The sequence below is a fragment of the Python bivittatus genome, unplaced genomic scaffold (genome assembly GCF_059951505.1).
Source record: "Python bivittatus isolate LINGU-HERP-01145 unplaced genomic scaffold, Pbiv_v1 ctg000100_np1212, whole genome shotgun sequence".
Classification (NCBI taxonomy): Eukaryota; Metazoa; Chordata; class Lepidosauria; order Squamata; family Pythonidae; genus Python; species Python bivittatus.
The window spans coordinates 5,561,239-5,580,969 of NW_028277038.1; the positions used below are offsets into that span (position 1 = coordinate 5,561,239).

The 19,731-nt window shown below is 44.1% G+C and overlaps 1 protein-coding gene across 5 annotated transcripts; it reads left to right on the forward strand.

Moving 5' to 3' along the window:
• Positions 1 to 925: 925 nt before the first annotated feature.
• Positions 926 to 19,263, forward strand: CHFR (checkpoint with forkhead and ring finger domains). Of its 5 annotated transcripts, none has more exons than XM_088135323.1 (18): positions 926 to 948; positions 2,069 to 2,222; positions 3,418 to 3,517; positions 4,307 to 4,416; positions 6,104 to 6,163; positions 6,288 to 6,497; positions 6,706 to 6,924; positions 7,767 to 7,923; positions 10,452 to 10,606; positions 11,619 to 11,781; positions 12,572 to 12,714; positions 13,810 to 13,929; positions 14,717 to 14,800; positions 15,152 to 15,222; positions 16,213 to 16,300; positions 16,506 to 16,613; positions 16,854 to 16,926; positions 17,356 to 19,263. In XM_088135323.1, exons 2-18 carry the CDS (start codon positions 2,081 to 2,083, stop codon positions 17,396 to 17,398), a joined length of 2,046 nt encoding a protein of 681 aa, XP_087991449.1. In that variant the 5' UTR covers positions 926 to 948; positions 2,069 to 2,080; the 3' UTR covers positions 17,399 to 19,263. The 5 variants fall into 5 exon arrangements, with proteins under 5 accessions (XP_087991449.1, XP_087991448.1, XP_087991451.1 ...); XM_088135322.1 differs by lacking the exon at positions 926 to 948 and adding an exon at positions 955 to 1,145; XM_088135325.1 differs by lacking the exon at positions 926 to 948 and adding an exon at positions 955 to 1,145 and having other exon boundaries at positions 13,813 to 13,929.
• Positions 19,264 to 19,731: the final 468 nt, after the last annotated feature.

Consider the following 19,731-nt stretch of genomic DNA (forward strand, 5'->3'; position numbering starts at 1 on the left):
CAAAACACTGAATTAAAAAAAAATGAATAGGCTAAGGAAAGGGTGAGTGGGGTGTGCATGCACGAACTTATGAGAGCCCCTATGTGCACAAAAGTGAGACCTTCATGCACATATATCCATCTAGGTTTATATATGTATGTATATACCTTCCTATAGGCGTCTATATGTTGGAACCCATCTGCGTAGGTGCATTTTAGGGGATTATAATTATAATATGTAATTATGATATAAAGCAAATTTAATTTCTAATATAGTTTGTGATTGTAATATATATTATTGTAAGCACATATATGTGATTATATGATATAAATAATGTAATCATGCATATATGGATATATTTACATCATGTCATCATATATAATATGCTGTATAATATAGATATTATTTATAGCATATCATCTACAGTATATATATGAATATTTTATTTATATCATACCATATCTCTATATTAATATAGATATGATTATATATATTATATATATATTATATTGTATTAATATATTATATTATATATTATATCATTACTGTATATTGATATATATGATTATAATACATATAGTCATGTGTAATATATAAATATATATATGTATAAATGATTCTACATATAAATATATATATGTATAAATGATTATATAATTTATGTCATATAATCATATTATATGTGTGCGTGTGTTATATTACAATGGTTTATGAATTCATCATAAAAATGCAAAGTTATACGACGGAACATCCTCCAGGCGACTGAACTCCAGCTCGAGCACGTGTCTTCGCCAAAAGAGCTCCCCTCTAGCCTCCCCTCTATGGCCCCCGCGGGACGCTCTAGCCGCCGCCTCGCGCACGTCCGCTTCCTTTTCCCCGCCCTCGCACCGCGACGCAGCCCCGCCGACCAATGGCCGCCGCGGCCCCGCCCCCGGCCCCGCCCCTCCGGATCAGCTGAGGGCTGGCCAGGTCTGTTGACAGCGGCGGCTGCCTCCCGGGCGGCCGGAGCGGGGCGTGAGCGGCGGGGCCCGGCCCGGCGGGGCCCGGCCTGGCCCGGCCCGACTCGACTCGGCTGCCCTTCCGGCCCGACGGCGCCGGGAGCGGCCAAGCCCTGCCTGGAGGGGCTCCAACTGGGCGCCCCCCTTCCCAGTGGGGCAGGACTACAGGTCCCAGCATCCACAGCCAGCGGGGCCGGAGGGTCGGGGAGGCCCGGAAGGAGCAGGCCCCGGAAGCCTTGGGGGGCGGGCGCGAGGGAAGCCCACTGGGGGCGGACTCTGGGAAGAGGGGCGGGCTGGGGCGCCACACGCAGCCCAGGCGCGTCGGAGGGCGCGCAGAGCGGTGGGGACGAGCGTGCAAGGTGTGCAACGCGGTGGGGACGAGCAAGGGCGGCTGAGGAATACGGGGACGGGGCGTGCCTTGCTGGGTCCCGGCAGAGTCGTTGCTTTTCCCAGGGAAACATTTGTGTGGGTTGCACACACTGCGTGTGTGTGTGTGTGTGTTTGTGTGTGTGTGTAAAGCTGGGTGATTTGGGGCCAGTCCCTCTCAGCCCAACCAACCTCTAAGGGATGTTGTTGTGGGGAAAATAGGAGCCGGGGGCTATTGGGTATGTTTATAAAAGGTAGGATAAAAATATTATTACTATTTTATTTATTTTATATTATTAGTATTAGATATGTTTATAAAAGGTAAGATAGAATTATTATTATTATTATTATTATTATTATTATTATTATTATTATTCAAATGTATGTAGCTGCCCATGCCATATTTATGACTCTGGGCTGCTTACAAACGTAAAAAGAGCAAAAAAGAGCAGCACAACAATTTAGAAACAAGAAATAACAATGTAAAGGCTTATTAAAAAAACCATAAGCATATCACACACACACACACACACACACTTCCTTGGAAATCCTACTTTAAAAAACCTCCCAGTCCTGCTCCCCAAAAGCTCATCTTTTCAACCACATTTAATAGGGCTTAGTTTCTTCTTAATATGCCCCGCACTGGAACTCAAAGGGAAACCTCTCCCGCATCGACACAGCGCTCACCGGATGTTTCCTCCCTTCCCTTGTTTCCCCTTCTTCAGATGTGAGTGCAGATGGCGCACATGGACGTTGGAGGGAAGATACAGCCGATCCGACGGCCACAACCTTGGGGAAAACTGATCCGGCTGGGGGTGGAACAAGCCGAGCCCCATGTCTTGTTGCTGAAGAGGGAGTGGACGATTGGAAGGAAGAAAGGTGTGGTGCTGAAAGGGGTTGGGTGTATGAAGTGTATGTCGCAGCCCAGCCAAAGTTCATGAGTGTGGCGCCCAGCCCTTTGCTGGAAAGTTACATAAAAATTCATTCGTGTCCTTTCATGAGTATCGTGCCTCAAACATTCCCACGGATGTTGCTTTAAAGGCAGGAAAGTTTGAGAAAGAATCATGATACCCTTCACTCATTTTTGCATGCTGGGTTTTCAATGTATGTCTTTAAAGCAAGACTCATGGGCAGAATTTTTTAGTGAATTTACTGGCATATTGCTTTGATGTTTGTTCTCTGCTTAATACGTAGACCTGCCATTTTTTGAAGGTGAACAGGATTTGGGCAAATATAATGGTCAGTACAAACAGGGTCCTTAGCTCTTTTACAGACTGAAATTTCACACTGATGTAAATCCAGCATGATTTACCAAGTCCAATTTTGTGGCAGGGGTTATTAAAGTAATAGTCCCCTGCCTTTGGAGGTGGAAATTTTGGATTCTGTTTGTGTGTGTGCATCGTAAATCCACAGCAAAACATTTGAACAAAAATGGCCTCTTAGGAAGCTTTTAAAGAGGATCCCATAAATTTTTGGAGAATGAGTCTGCAAAAGGCTTTTGCTTCATAGAAATGGAGATAGTTAATCCCTGAGGACCGTTTTAGGGGTCGAGACAAAACCTTTCTTTCTCTACCTTCTTAATGACATCTTGTTAGGAATGCTTAGCTCATATAAAATGCTGCAGTAGAGGATCTTTTGATCTGATCTACAGCTTTTAAGCTTTTATATCCTAATGACTAAGTAGTAAAAGTAGAATCTTAGCTTGTTACCTTTCAGTCCAAAAGACACCTTAGCAAAGGAGTTGAATGGGTTGCCTGGTTCAAGACTCTCATCCAGGTGCTTCCTGGTTGGGTTCATATGTGATGCTAAACCATGATTCAGTGAGACATGCCCAAGCTGGGAGAGCCCACTCTGAACCTTCTCCATATATCTGGGAGAAGACCTTTTGTAACATTTCTTTTCAGTTTCTCTTCTCGTGTTATCTGAACACAATTGATTCCAGTTACAATCGTTTTCCAAAAGAGTCAACTTCAAATCTTTGGTTAAACAACTGGCTTGTTTAAAAAGGCAATTCCTTTCCATCAGGCTTAAGACTCAAGGAAATTTAATGGTGTTCATTTTCTCTCTCTCCAAGGTTGTGATTTATCTTTTCCCGGCAATAAACTGGTATCTGGGGATCACTGTAAAATAACAGTGGATGAAAAATCTGGTCAGGTTTCGCTGCAGGATACCAGGTCAGCATTGTTCCAATCCTTTTCTGTGGTTCTGTGGATGAAAATGATTCTTGCATGTTTCTTAGGCTTGGTTTTTCTGAGTCCCTTTGGAAATGAGCTGGGTGGATGAACTCCATTGTATTAACAGTGATATTAACCTATATCAGCCGCTGTAGGTAGAAGACTGATGGCATCTCAAAAGAGGTTTGATTTTGCAGCATGATCTTGGGTGAGCTAGTGGAGTAAGAGTTGGGCACTAGAGTGGGTCTCAACCACAATGAGACTCAACAAGCAGCAACTGTTGAGAGCAGACTCTCAATGAACCCCATGGATTTCTAGCACCTTGCCATTGTTCATGGATAAGGTACTTGTAATCTGTCTCCCACGGAACCTGCATCTACATAACCATCCTGTCTTCTCCCCACTCCCAGCCCTTTCCCCCATTTAAACCCTACATCGGTGGCCACTCTGTTGCATCAGAGGAAGGGAACTGCAGCTCATAAAAGCAGATGTCTTTGAATAAAAATTGTGGGAAAAGACGCCACCAGAATCCTCCTGATTTGGGGAGGCCGAGAGAGATGGTGCTTCTAGGAGGTGATGGCCTGCTCTCCAACAAGGTCTCCCATCACCATACTTTGCAGAACTTTGTTTCTCACTTAAACAGCGGCCTAGCCTTTTTAGCAACCCCGCAGGTCCCAACTGATGACCCAGCTGGCAGTCCCCCAAACCTCTTTGCAGAAGTAGCTTATTTGCTCTTGTCTGCCCCTCCCCTCTTTAATCCCACCTATGTTGTCTTGCGTCCCTTTGCAGCACTAACGGAACAGTTATTAATAAACAGAAGGTGGTGAAGAAGCAGACTTGCCCTTTACAAACTGGAGATGTGATCTATGTTGTTTACAGGAAAAATGAGCCAGAAAACAGTAAGTTTCCCCCCACCCCCATCCCTTAACAGCCTCATACAATGAGGGGAAGGGTGGGTCAAAGCAGCCTTTTCAATGTGGAGTCCCTAAACCTGTTGGGCTTCAACTGTTGTAATTCCCTGGCATCATATATATCTTGGCTCAGCAAGTTATGGGAAGGTGGAATAAGCATGTCTGGGGGAAAATCTGTCTTTTGGGCTGAGTGTTCTTCCATTTATTTCCTGGCCCTGGGCAAAAACCTAACCTTTAAGAGAGAAGGGAAGAGCCAAAATGGAACAAGTTGAAAATGTATCAAAATTAATTCACGACCTTCCTGTCCGATAGACAAGTCCTGCTATTTTTCAGAAGATTCCATGCCATTTTCACCATGAGAGATTGTGGGGAGGATGGGGGAGTAGATAAAAACAACCCAGAGAGGAGTATGGTCAGTGGACAATTTATCTCAGGTATAGCAATATAGCTCAGGTAGCAAGAGATCTGGGAAGAAGCATTTCAAGTTATTAAAGAGACTCTGTCTTAATCAACTCATTCTAAAAGAAGATGGGAAATTTCTCTTGCAGTTTCCAAGATCCTATATTTACCCCAGATTTTCACAACTGAAATCTGTGTAGTGCTTGCTTCCTTAATTTACACAGCTGCAAAGGGTTTGATTCTCACCTTGCCTCCTTTGCGTTTCTTTGGGTTTGCATTTTTCCCCCTGCCCCAAGCATGCTTTTTCCATTGGATAAGCTCAGTCAAAATTGGGTTATTTTGTACTTCCATCTTTCTTAGGGATTTCTCCCCTTTTTATTTAAGTGTTCTGTTTACTGATTATTTTCATTTTGTTATTCTGTCTTATCTCAAGAGAGTGCAGGGTGCCCTCACCCTTTTAATCAACATCGTGTGATCAACTCAGTTGAGGGAGACTGGGTTGATAGGTCATGCAAAACTACAGATTGCTTACCTGTAGATTGTTAAGTAGCTTACAACTGACTAGGTTCATCAAAGGCAGCCCAAACTAGGCAACCACTTGTAACTCAACATGGAGTTTTGAGTCCTGTGTTGAGTGACTGATCCAAGATCACCAAGGGAGCTCCAGGCTTGAGCTGAACTTGCATTTCCATTTTGCTATGCAGTTCTCCTAGTCAGGGGTAGATAAGCTGGTGCCCTCTGGACATTTTTAACAATTCCTATCAGCCCCAGTTAATGTGGTCAATGGGAATTGTAGTCCAAAGTATCTAAAGGAGTACTGGTTTGTCTGCCCATGTTTGCTCAACAGAGTCTTCAACTCTTCACAGTTGACCTAGTACTTGGTTCCCACTCCATGCTATATTATCAACCCAGATTACAGGACCCCTATTCACCTATTTGGGATGCTCAGACAAAAGAATCCTCATTGGGTTTAATGGGATGATCACATTTGCACATTGCTAAGGCAGTGGCTGGCCTCCTCTAATGTGCTGAACAACAAGCTACCCAATCCCATTTTAGCTCAGTCTGGTATGTTGTGTGAACCAGCCAATGCTTTTTGTGTTGGGTCAATGGGAGAGAGCAGGGAGATGAGCTGTTCTTTCTCAGTTTCTTTGACCAACAACACTGGAAACAGAAAAGAACAGGAGGGTGGCATTTGTGCCTCGCTTGGTAAGAGTTTACAAGGAGGGCCATTTTGCTTTGGTCTATTGAGTTCAACCATCTTCTCTTCTTTCAGACGTCGCATACCTGTATGAATCTTTGCACCCCAAAAAGGATGCAGCTAATGAGCCAGGAGGTGAGTGAAGGCTAATGGCATGGAAGAATTCAGCCATGGCCCCACCAGAAAGCATTTCAGCTCTTCACAGATCTCCTGGCCTTGTTGAGGTAGCACCCCTCACTCCCCATCTCTCCATCTCCAGAAGCCAAGGTTGAAAGTGCATGCCACACAACCAAAGATACCTCAAGTACCAGAGAAAGTGATGATGGGACCTCAACGGCATCACCACCACCAGCTTCTCAGACTAGCTATGAAGAACCACAGCCATCCACTTCAACGTCAAACCTCTTTGAAATTCCTACCTCTCCCACCGAGTCCATATCCACTGAGAAGGCGAACCTCTCAATATCTGGTAAAGGCTGAGCCCCTTGGCTCCAGTGTTGAATCATCATTTGGGGGTGACCATAGTATTCCTGGAGGATGAAGGGGGTGAACAGGCAAAGATTGACTCAGGAAGTAGAGTCTAGAGCTGTTCTTCTTTGAAGAGTTTGCTCCTCCAGAGCAATTTGGTTGCATCCAAAGATCTCTTACCATGACCATCTCCCTTTCCATGTTTGCAGGATCACAACCTTGCACCTTTACTTCTGCACCTGCTTTGCTTACCTTGGTACCATCTGGACCAGAGGCATTGCTTGAACTCAGGCAGCCTGTTGTAAATACAGAAACTTCTGATATTTCTTTGAGGGACACAGAGAAAACAGCACTGGCCATGCTAGAGCTTTCAGGCAGGGAAGAAAAAGAAGATTCATTCCAGCCTGCTAGGAAGAAAATCAAAAGGGGTTAGTATATGACAAATGGTTTTATTGTTCTGCAGTGAGAGATTTGATACTTTCCTAGCACCAGCGCACAGACCTTAGTTCAAAGTCATTTCCCCCTCCTCAAAATTAGGCATGTGGTTCCGCACCTACCAAACATTACCCCCTTGTTTTTGCATTTCTCATTTTCATCCCTCTCACTTCTTTGGCCACCTCTTTGTTCTTTTCTTGGTCCAAAACCTTAATTGTGCTCCTAATCAAGCTTTCATCACAGCAACTATAGTGTTCTTCTGCCATCTATGGCCAACCTTAGCTAATTTTGCAAATTCCCTGTGACATTACAACAGTTCACCCATTGATTGTTTTGACGTGTAATATTTGAAGTGTAATATTGGGCAATTGGGTCCTTGGGAACCTTCTTTAACTGCAATAATCTTGCCATTGTTGGGTTGGAAAAGGCATGGAGGACCTCTTACACCAACCGAGAAGAAACCAAGAAGAATTGAGGTCTCAGCTCTAGACTTCTCCTGGAGCCAGCCTTGTAGCCATCTCATTTCTGGGTTATTCATGCACTGAGTGGAATTTACAAGTGATCTCTTTCCTTACCTCTAACTCAACATGCTTAGCCTGGCAAATTTTCAAGTTGATGCTGTTGAGTTTGGCCCCAGCTCACATTGGAATGCAGGTCTCCTGTCCTTCCCAGGTTGGAATATAGACCCAAGGCCTTTCTCTGCTCCTTTGAAAGAACTGCCCTCATTTCTGTTGTCAACAATCAGCTCTTGATTGTTGAGCAACAATGTGTTGGGTTCCATGCTGTCTTTTTTCTGCATGCCTTCCCCAATGTGACATAAGCACCTCTCTTGCAGATGGCAGTGCCAGCTCTGCCCTTCAAGTGATCACTCCAGACGAATGTGCAATGAAAACTGACCCTGGAGATGCCAGATCAGCAACCATGAAGCCAGACAAAATGGGAGAAAGCCTGAGCTGCATCATCTGCCAAGAACTGCTTCATGACTGTGTCAGGTATAGATGGACTGAGGGGTGATCACAAGCTGACTAATATAGGAATGAGCAGTCCATATGAGTTGGTTGGGTGCTGAAGCCATGTGTGGTGAGAAACATAGGGAAGCAGGTTGGATGGAAGGAACGTGCTGAACTAACTCATTTTCTCCCCAGTGGGGCTTCAAAGAGAAGAAGCCTTTGTCAGGAGGACAGTTGAGAATCACGTTCATACCTCACTCTTGTTGCCATTAGATATGATTGAGTAAGCGAGATTGCCCTGCTGCCTCTATTGTTCTTGAACTTAAAGCCCAAAAGCCAAGTAATCTGGTTGATTAATCTCAAGAAGTGGAACTCATTTTTCTTAGAAGGGACCCGTCAGTTTTCCTGGGTCACCTGGTGATCATAATGCCTAGTAGGCCAAATGCTGTTCGCTGAGGTCTAAAGCAAGCAACCTGTGACTTCTGAATGTTGCTGAATCACAACTCACCGAATCTGGAGAAGACTGCTGGGGGTAGTAGCTCAGGCATATTTGGAATGCCACAGATTCCCAACTACTAATCAAGGCTTAACCTTTGCACCTGTATGTTCTCATGGCTCTCTCTTCTCCTTGATGACTCCCATTCTATCAACAGTACCCACCTTTTTCTTTATTTGGGCTGTATGTCCAATTTTTGTCCTTGGTTCTTCTTTTAGCTCCCTTAGGTTCTGGCTTTCTCACCTCACTTCCTGTAGGCACTTACTACCCCTTCCTTTCCAAGCCCCACCATTCCACCCATGTGTCCCAATGCTCCTTTGCTCTGTGGCTACTCCATAGCCCCTTGTGGATCAGTCTCCCTTGTTGCATCAGTTTCCTCAGCCATGGAACATTCTGAAACAGGCCTCCTGGCTCAGCCAATCAGTTTCCAATTTCACTGCCATGTGGACAATGCATTAGGCATTCCTAGTTAACCACCAAGTTATATATCAGCCACAATGTGAGAGCCAGTGTGGTGTAGTGGTTATGGTGTTGGACCAAGACACCTCCAGTAATGAAATGTGTAGAAGCAAGTCAAAGAAGGCTCCAGACCTCCTCAACCATCTGTGTGTTTTGGTTGTGAAAATTAAATACACACTCCACTGTACATGGCTATGAGATGACCATTGATTAACATGTAACAGCTCCCTCCTTTCACCCTGCCTAGATTTCAGTGAATTAGCAGTACCAACTGCCAGATTTTTTTTTAAAAAAAGGATTATTTTTGAATTTTGAAATAAGCAGGACTTCAAAAAGAAGAAAACAAATGAGGGAGAAAACAAGAATAAAAACAACAGCAACAACAAAAAGTCCATTCACATACACACACATGTGCAAAGCTACAGTATATGGAATTTTAAGGAGGGATACAAATAATTTTAAATATCCATATTCAATAAATAGCTGGCCAGAAGGACATTTATATAGATGAAGGTAACCTGTTAGGGAATTCTTTGTTCATATAACTGGAAAATGAAGACCAAATTGAAATAAATAATCCTTAGTTGAAAAATTTAAGATCCTGAGGGTAAATTTAGCCACTGACATTTCCGACATTTCATATATCATTACTCCCAAGAAGGATATAATTTAATGTTCCAGGATCTGGCAATACGAAAATGATTCACCAGTTTCCAGCTTTAGGTATCTTTAGGAATATTAAGAACCAAAGCAAGAAAATAGCTAAACTGTTCCAAAAAGAATGATGGCTTGTCGTCCAATAACTGTTTGAATGCCGGCAGACCAAATCAAGGTGCTTCTGGAGTATTTGATGATATCTTGAGCTTGCATTGGGCCCAAGGGATCCATGAGTAACATCAGACTTCCATGTCATAGCAATTCCTAGCCACATAACTTGTAATTTTATTTTTCACCTTTTCTTCTCCGTTGGCCAAGGAAACTCTAAAGGGTCTAAAACTTACATTCTTTGATGATCCAAGATAATTGAAGCTGTTGCCTGTACTAGGTTAGGTCTTGTCCAAGGGATGGTTTGGAGATCAGGAACAAGCCTGGTGTTTTGTCATAACCGTTTGGTGGCCTAATTCAAACCATGTTTTGCTCATATGGAAGTAACAACAGTGATCAGTAAACTAAACATATAGGCAAAAAGGGGAAGGAACACACAAGCCAAGAGTTTCCAGCCAGTCCTGGGTGACTTGCTGTGATGGTGTGTGGGAGTGACTTTGGGAGACAAGAGGAAGACTTGCAGCTGAGGCAACGGGTCTTCTTCCTATCTCCCAAGGTCATTCCCATATCCATCACACTTGCAAGACTGGGAACTCTGGGCTTCCATTACTGCTTTCCTCCCCTTTCTGGCTATCTTCCTGTGTTTTGTTTAATTAAAAACATCATGGTTTGATTGAATTACAATTCTCTTTTGAGTTGCTTAGTTCCAATTTCATCCAAAGCTGGTTTACAAAGCTTGGGGGCTTGTGCCTAATCCTCCAAATGACTTTTAGAATCAGAAACACTGTTGACCAATTGCTTCCTATCGTCTTTCACACTCTCACCCTTTTTCCCATGTTCCTGTCTTCAGTTTGCAGCCCTGCATGCACACTTTCTGTGCTGCTTGCTACTCAGGGTGGATGGAGCGCTCTTCTCTCTGTCCGACTTGCCGCTGTCCAGTGGAACGTATTTGTAAAAACCATATTTTAAACAACTTGGTGGAAGCATATCTCATCCAACACCCAGGCAAGTGGGGAACATGGAATCTGCAAGCATTTTTGTCATTACAATACTAGTGTCATTTTTTCCCCTTATTACAATTTAGCATTGCATGTACGTGTTGCAAGAATTCCAGCCAATGAACTATTTTCAATTAAGAAGCAATATATCTCTGCATACATTAAAGTGGGGAACTTCCTGAGACTTTTCTTCACAACGTTCTGGTGGAGCAGTGAAGAGGCTGGTCTCTGTTCTGAGATGGTGGGGAGTCTGCTGCTAAGAGTAGTTTCTACTTAAATCCTTATCGGTCTGAGAACCGATTCACACTATACTGTGTATGCAATTAGTGCTGGTACTTCTGATTAGAGCATTAGCCGGGCAAGTGAATTAAAAGTTTATATATAATGCTTCAATAGAAGAGAATATATGTAGCTCAAGGTTGAACTGTGGAGTCCTTGGGGTTTTCTGAGCTTGGTTGTTTTCTTGCAGACGTTTCATTACCTGTCTAGGGAACATCTTCAGTACTTCATGGAAAAGTGTCTTTTTGAGGAGGAATTTGAAGTTTCTCTCCTGACTGTGCTAGAAGGAAAATACAGAAGCATCTCCTTCAAGGACTATTCGTGGCCAACTATGGAACATGTTCTTCTCCAATGTACATTCTGTGGAGATAATTGCAGCCCACTCATCCATTCATTACTTGTAAAGATACCAGGCTGTACAAATTGGTTTCATACTCCTGAATATTCTGTATTTTTCTTCTGGCACAGCTGGAGGGAGGGGACTGAAAGGTGCCGGGTTCTCCTAGACTGGAGGGACCACCCTGGGATACAGATTGAAGGAGAATAACCTAGAACTCCACTTTATCAACTATCAACAACTAAGAGGCACCATCCATTCACACATGTATCTCTATTATCTTGTACCTTTTCAAATGCATTGAAATTGTAAGCTGCTTTGGGAGTTCATCCCAAGTAGGTTCCATTGAGATCCTAAGGAACAATTCTTCCTCAAAACAGAAGTCCCTTCCTTGTCTTTGTAGATAAGTGTCGTAATGAAGAAGATATCCGAAGTATGGATGCCCGGAACAAAATCACTCAGGACATGCTTCAGCCAAAGGTGCGAAGGTCCTTTTCGGATGAAGAAGGCAGTTCAGAAGACCTGCTGGATCTGTCAGATGTGGACAGTGAATCCTCTGATATTAGGTGAAAGCCACGTGGGCAGCGCAATACGTTTTGGAGAGTTGTCTTGCAACCAAGCTGATGTTCTCAGTTTGTGAGCAATATTCATAAAACCACTATTTACTGAAGCTTGTCTGAGAAATTGGTGGTACAGCAGAAGAGTGCAGGATGTCCGAGGAATGGTGCCAGATTTGAATCAGGGTTCTCCATCTGGCAGGGCCAGGGAGTGGCTTATGATCTCGGAACAGAAATATAGGGAAATGAAAGAGTCCAATCAAAGTCTTGCAGCTTGAATTACTGGGTGTTCCAGCCAAGGACATCCAGATCTATTTTCATTGTCTTAATCCCATCATTAAAAGGTTTCTATACTTTAAAGTGGGCAGTCCACATGTAGGACGTGAAAATAGGAGTCCTCCACTGACATAATATTCTCCATCAAGTCTTTTAATTCCCATTTAAAACCTTATGTCTTGTGACAGTGAGTTCCACAAATTAATTAGGTACTGAGTGAAGACATCCTTTGGGCGGGGGAGGACAGTTTGCCCAGATTCTCCTGCCAGTCATTTTCATCAGGTGACCATGAGTTTTAGTATTCTGAGAAAAGTGGGGAAGAACCTTACCTGTGTGGAATAAACACACAGTAAAGTCTCGCCGGACAAGGACAGACACGATGGCCAATGAAGTTGCTGCTCTCTGGCTTAATGCAATAATGGAGCACTTAGTCTTCAAGGTGGCTCAGGGCTCTTCAGGGTGGAACAGAACTTCGTAGCAATCACCTTGTCAGTTTCAGGAATGTGATTTTCCTTCTTTGCAGTCAGCCATATGTCTTATGCCGGCAATGTCCAGGTTATCATCGGCAAACTGTCCCACCTCTCGCCTCTCCAGAGCAGGAAGGGAAAACAGAACCTGGGCAGGTCCCTGGAGATTCCCCATCGACTTCTTCCAACTTTCCAACAGGTCAGAGCATCTAAGAGCTATATTCAGGGGCTGGAAAGGTGAGGGGTGTCTTGCACCTTCTAGCAAGCATATCGAGATCTTTGCTTCTAGGGAACTCCTGGTTTTTCCATTCAGTGCACCAGTCAAATGTGGGTTGCGGGGAAGCCTCAGGCCTTGTACTGGTTATTCTGCCTTTGCGTGATAGTTCTGATATTGCGGTGTGGGGAAGTGCGTTTGTGTGCTTCAGGACTTCCTTTATTATTGGAAATGGTCATTTGGAGCATGGGTGGAGATCAGCTTTCACAGCAGTGAGGCAAGTAGTTTAGCATTTACCAGTGGCTGGTTCTGAAGTTATCTTCTAGAGTGGTGTTTCTCAACCTTGGCAACTTTAAGATGCGTGGAGTTGAAGTCCTCTCATCTTAAAGTTGCTAAGGTTGAGAAACTCTTCTAGAGGCTAATCCATTTTGGGAAAGACTTCACCCAGGGTTGGGTCCCTAGTTTCGTTGTCTTTCCCTGTCAAGTGAATCCTACAAGGAGGCTGACAATTCAGAGAGGAAATTGCTTTCCACCCATTGTCCATTGGCATCTTCTTTGGGATCCTCTGTTTACTTAATCCTTTGGTTCAATGGGGGCAACTTGAATTCTGTCTGAGGGTGGAACTCCTGGAGGTAGTTTGTGACCTTCTGCTCTCCAACACCCCAAACGCTTTCCAAGATGAAAGGAAAGGACTGATAGAGACCTGACTTGATCTCTCAGGGAAAGGTTTTGAAGTTCACTGAGGGGTGCATTAAATTAACTGATATGTATGGTGCTTAGGATCCTTGGGGGACCGAAGTGGTATACAAGTACGACAGATAAATAAATAAAGGGCCAGATATGGTCTGCAGGCCATCTGCCTCTCCTCCTGAATTGTCCTACTTTGACCCTCAGACCTTTTGCCCTTAGATCAGTCACTGAGCTTCAGCCCATAACTGTGCTGGGGGGCGGGGGGGGGGGCTGTCTGCCTCTTTAACTTCTGTGGCGTTTCTGAGTAAATTTCCCTGTGAGGATAACCTCCATCTCCTGTTTTGTACTCCCCCTTTTCCTGTTTTCCATGCATTGTTTCTCCCAACGCAGCAGTCCAGGAATATGTCTGCCCGTCTCAAGGAAGCCACGTGTTCTGCACTTGCTGTTTTCAGCCAATGCCGGACCGCAGAGCAGAACGGGAACAGAATCAGCACATTGCCCCACAGCAGTGTAAGCAAGAGGGAGCATTTGGGCATTTCAGCCTGTTTCGGGCAAGTGGTTTCTGCGGAGGATTCCAAAATGGGATACTTATAAATATTTACAAAGCTGGGATCCCTTGAAAGTGGGTTGTTGGGTTTTTTTGTGAGTGGCTAGATTTGAAAACTTTTTTGGGGGTGGGGGGGGTCCTTTTTTCTTTTTGGTAATCTGTTTTAAGTAAAGATGTATTTATTTCTTTATTTACAGTCCAAGACAATCGTTGAGACTACATTAAGCAAAGATATCTGTTTTAAAAGTTGATTTATTTTTACAAGATGCCCAGCTATTATATGCACGAGGCTCCATGAGATTAAAATGTGTTTGAAGCTACCTTGGGCCCATGCAATCTTCAGAGGAGTTCTTCCCTCTTAAAAGAAGAATATATATTTGATCAGCTTTCCACAACATAGTCTCTCCAGATGTCTTGAACACCATCATGGCTGGTCAGCCCAACTTCATAGAAGCTTTTCCTTCTGCTTCTACCCCTCCATCTTTCTGTTTTCTATTCCCCATCGGGCAATTCCTTCTCGGCTGCCATTTTAGGGTTCTGCTGCCTCTCTGCTCACATCCAACATCCCATAAACAGCCATTTCCAGCCTCTGGCTGCAGAAGAAGAGGAAAACCTGGCCTCTCACACATTGCATGCAACAGATGTTTCTGGGTCTTTTTTTAATTGATGACTGAAGGGGTTTTTCAATCTGCTGCTGTTTCTTCGGCAGAAAATTGAGGCTTTATTTTGTTTTCCTTTCTGTGTTCACAGGTACCATTTGTCTGCAGCCCTTCTGTCATCTGTACTGGGGATGTGCTCGTGTGTCCTGCTTTGGCTGTTTAGCACCATTCTGTGGTATGATCCTGTTTGCAATCTTCTTCCCTTTCCCCTCGCAACAAAACCCCCAGAAAAATCACTCTTTTGTAATTTATTGATGCTTCTGATATTCTTTTGCTTCTCTGGGTCCAGCCTGTCTTCCGCGAGAGGCAATTGCCTTCCATCAGTAAGTCTTTTCAATAAATAAAAATAGATAAATGACATAAATTGAGTCCCTATGACTTAATAGAGAATTAAGATCAATGGCATTCCTTTGGGAATCTACAGCTTAATCATAAGAAGTTGTGCCTATTTCACAAGAGACAGTAAATACCTCATAGCTCCTTCAGAGCAGAGATAACATCCTTTATTTTGGTTTCTTTCTAACAGAAATCAACCTTGGTGACAAATGTTTAGACGGAGTTCTTAATGGCAATAACTATGAATCAGATATTCTAAAGGTATGGTCAGTTTCAAAAAGAGCTTTTTTGAGAAGCTATTGGGGCCCAAAGAGATGCGCATTTTGTGAGAACATCTGGCTTCCACTCTTCCAATGTTTTAGCCATTGCTTTGATGCGGGCAGGGAGTTGCAAAATTGGAAATGATATTCTTTCGTCCAAAATATGGACAAAAAAGCAATCACCTTCATATTTTTTAAAATGACATCCTGCAGACAGTTCTGATTGGCTGCAGAGTCAAAGCCATCCTGTTACGGTCCCTTGAGTCAGTCTCAACTCCTGGTGACTGCAGGAAGAAGTTTGTGTAATTTTCTTGGTAACATTTTCAGAAATGGTTTTTTCTTCCTAGGGCTGAGAGGGAGGGACTGGCCCAGAATCACCCAGCTGGCTTTCATGCCTAAGGCAGGACTAGAACTCACCATCTCCCAGCTTCCAATTAAGCGCCTTTAACCACTACACCAAATTGCCTTCCAGCTTGCTGTTAAATCCCAAATTGGCCATGTCTGGGTTTTTGCCATCCCTTTTGAATCAAAAGCAGAGCAACACTGAAATTTAGGAGGCCTTTTGCTCCTGGTGATATTATTCCCATGTTGCCACTATTAGCTAGAATCAGTTTCCTTCAAAAAGGGTGAAATTCTGGACATTTGAATCACAAACTCTAATGCACTTTCCCTGTGGTTTGATTTCCTTCCTTCCTTCCTTCCTTCCTTCCTTCCTTCCTTCCTTCCTTCCTTCCTTCCTTCCTTCCTTCCTTCCTTCCTTCCTTCCTTCCTTCCTTCCTTCCTTCCTTCCTTCCTTCCCTCCCTCCCTCCCTCCCTCCCTCCCTCCCTCCCTCCCTCCCTCCCTCTCCTCCTCCTCCTCCTCATGCTAACTGATACATTGGGGACTGTCACACTCACAATTCCCACACTTTCCCAAAGAGTTTAAAGGCATTTTCAAATCTCTGCTCGATGTTCTTTTGAATTTTGGAATTTTACGTTTCTCCTCTTCTAGGATTACTTGCAATCCAGGGGGTTGACCTGGAAAAACATGCTGAGCGAAAGCCTCCTAGCTCTTCAAAAAGGAACTTTTATTTTACCAGGTAAATCTTGATCCCTTCCAACCACATATTTCTCTGCGACTTTTTTTCTGGATTCTGCTTCTGTTCAGTCCAGGTATTCCGACATTCTCAGGCCCACGAGGACAGATCTGAAGCCCAGCCCGCCACACCAAGATTTGCCACCCACTGAGCAAATCTTCCAAGGAATATTCCCTTCCTAACGCACAACCCCAACTTTCTTTTTCAGATTACCGAATCACGGGACAAACGGTGCTCTGTTACTTTTGCGGCCTCCGCACCTTCCGAGAACTTGCTTATCAGTACAGGCAGAATATTCCTGTCGTGGAATTACCAGGTAGGGAAGAAAATCCAGGCACTTGCAGCGGGATGCAGTCTTTGATGAGTAACTTTCCTAGTTCCCCACTGAGGAAGAACGAACGATCGAAACCTACCAATAGAAGGGAATTGAAACAGGTTTTATGGGGGGTCAGGATAGAGCAGGGTTCCTCAAGCTCAGCACAGCCCACCAAATTTCCCCACCGGCTTTTGATCAATCTCAACGAGGCATCCACGCTGCGTTTCTTTTCTCTTGCAGCGGCTGTCACGTCGCGCCCCGACTGCTACTGGGGACGTAACTGTCGGACTCAGGTGAAAGCACACCACGCCATGTGAGTGACCCTCTTTTCAAGCTCAGGGTTTGCAGAACGGTTTGTAGACGGAGGGGGCGGAAGGGGTGTTTTTCCTCTTCTGGGGCGAATAGAACTCTGTGGCTAATCTGCTTATCAAGCTCCAGGCAATAGGTGGGCATGATCTGAAGCTTCTTTGCCATCAGTCCTGGCTGTTTCATTTGGTAGATTTTAGATATTAAAATCAGTCTGGGTAGCAGTGGTATGCAAAGTATTTTCAGCTGTTCCAGCCTTCGTGGAAATATTCTGAGCTCGAAATGCGTCCAGAATTGAAGAAATGAGTTAAAACGGGCCAAGCGTTTGGGAGTGGAGGGTATTAACCAGGATATCGGGCCGCCCTCCTTTGTTAAAAATCTCTTCCAGGTGACGTTAAAAAAATAGTAACTTCCTGTTCTTTGGTTTTTATTTCAGGAAATTCAATCACATTTGTGAACAAACACGATTCAAAAACTGAAAAGGATTCCCAGGGCATTTTAACTGGTCTCAGTTCTTATAGCCTGCAAGGAGGGATGGGAAAATTAAACCAGAAACGCTGAGTCTACGGTTTTTGCTTTGTTGTTCCCTCCTAATGGGGATCGGCCACTTTTTACATCAGGTACTCTGATGTGAAAGCGTGCCCTTTTTTTTTCCCCTTCCTCCTCCTCCTCCTCCTCCTCCTCCTCCTCCTCCTCCTCTTGTCGCTTCTCTGCCGCCCTGTGTTCTCCTCAGCGCTGTTTAAAAAGGGGTTTTGTTTTGAAAGCGAGAAAGGCGCAGCCCGCCCCTGTTTTCCTCCTGGTTTTGAGCTACAACAGGAATATAAGGACTTGAGGAACGATGGGGCAGTCGAGGCTGAGAAGTAGAAATGGAGCAACTCTGTGGGAACGTTGACTGTGGAGTGAAGGGAGAAAGTGGGAAGGCAAAATAGAGCAAACCACGCCAAGAGAGAAACACCTTCTTGGCTCCTAAGCGGGGAGCACTGCCCATCTCACCAATTTCTTGGAGCAACGCAGCGTCCTGCAAGAGCGGATGGCCTGGTCCTCCCGGCCTCCCCAGTCAAAGGTCACGGCTAGATTGTCCAAGGGCTATCCAAGACCAAGCACTGACCCCTTAAGGTCTCTCATCCTTTCATGCCACGCTCCACACGCATTTCTTAAACGTGTGTGCTGCTGTCAACTGGTGCAATTGACATAGCCTCCTTTGATTGGAAAGATCCAATTGTTTCATCCTCTTTTTTTCCCTTTCCATTCAACCCTTTCTCCTTCCCCAGATCCCCTTCTCCTTTTCCCCCTGCCCGATGAAACGAGTCCTCTAGGACTCAGACTGGTGCTGTCTTGAACTGAATTTCATCTCCACCAGCTTTCTGCTGGCTTCCCGAGAACGTTTCCCCCCTGCAGTTCCTGTTCTTAGCAGGTGGCAGTTATGCTTCAAAACAATGGTGCAGGTTTTTCTTCCTTCTTACTAGTCTAATTCCACTAGAAATTCTCTTGTGTTTTGTTCTTAAACATCTGCTGACGATACAGAGGTCTTGAGGATGGAACAGAGTAGGCATAATCAAACTGACCTTGAGGACTTTTCAGTACCGTTGCTGACCATAAGATGTTTATACTGGCAACTTTTATCCTGGTCTCCCAGTAGCTATTCCTGATCTTGGCCTCTTGGCCATAAAATGAAGCAGCAGCATTAGTTTTGGGGTGGGCAGATAGGGGAGTGGGTCTCTGCTATCATGGCACAGTGACCTCTCTCTTAAATTTATTTTTTTAAACCCGTCCTCTTGACTAACAACAAGAGCAATTATGCAACAGATAATTGGCATGACCAGAATTGCTCTTGAAATAATCTGGGGCTGGCATACAGCTCCATTGCCTCCCTTATAGGGCAGATCTTAAAACAAAAGCCCAACGCAGCTTTTAGAAGGGTGGGAGGAAGATGAGTGACCCTTCTTCCCTCCTCTTAGAACTCCTAATGTTGCTCAAGTAGCAATAGCACTGTTCCGCAATATCCAGAATTGGCTTTCTGCAACCTGGCGCCCTCTAGATGCGTTGGAATTCTATCTCCCAGAATCCTTAGCTGGCTTGACCAAGGTTGGGGCAGTTGAGCAAGTTGCAGTCCCAACTCCTGCAGAAGTCATCAGGTTGGGGGAGGCTGTACTAAACCCCGTTTTTGCAGAGTCTTCCCAGCATCGATTGCTTAAAACATTTGCACCTAGGTACTGGTTCCATAGCTCTGCCAGAATCATGTCTTCCTTTATAGCAGTGTTCCCCTCTCTCTCTCTCTCTCTCTCTCTCTCTCTCTCTCTCTCTCTCTCTCTCTCTCTCTCTCTCTCTCTCTTTTTTGTAATAACTTCATTACATTTTTAAACAAGAAAGTTAAAAACTAACAAGTACTAATATTTGAGATAAAGGAAAAAAAGAAAAGAAAGGGAGGGAGGGGAAACAAAGCTAAAAGTCCAGAAAGAAAAGAAAAAGAAAAAGTATAAGGAAACAACTTCTGATTTTTCTTTTACAACAGCTATAGATATAGATTTAAACTGAACCCTTACTCTAGGGTTACAGTGTAACTCTCATTTTTTCTATCCTCTAATATTTCTTCTAATCATCAAACCCGCGTATCATCATTTCATTTTCTTTTTCTGTTTCACACAAAAAGTCCAGAAGGGGTTCTTTATAGCAGTGTTTCTCAACCTCGCAACTTTAACATGGGTGGACTTCAATTCCCAGAATCCCCCAGCCAGCATTTGTGGACTTCAACTCCCAGCATTCTGGCTGGGGAATTCTGGGAATTGAAGTCCACCCATCTTAAAAGTTGCTG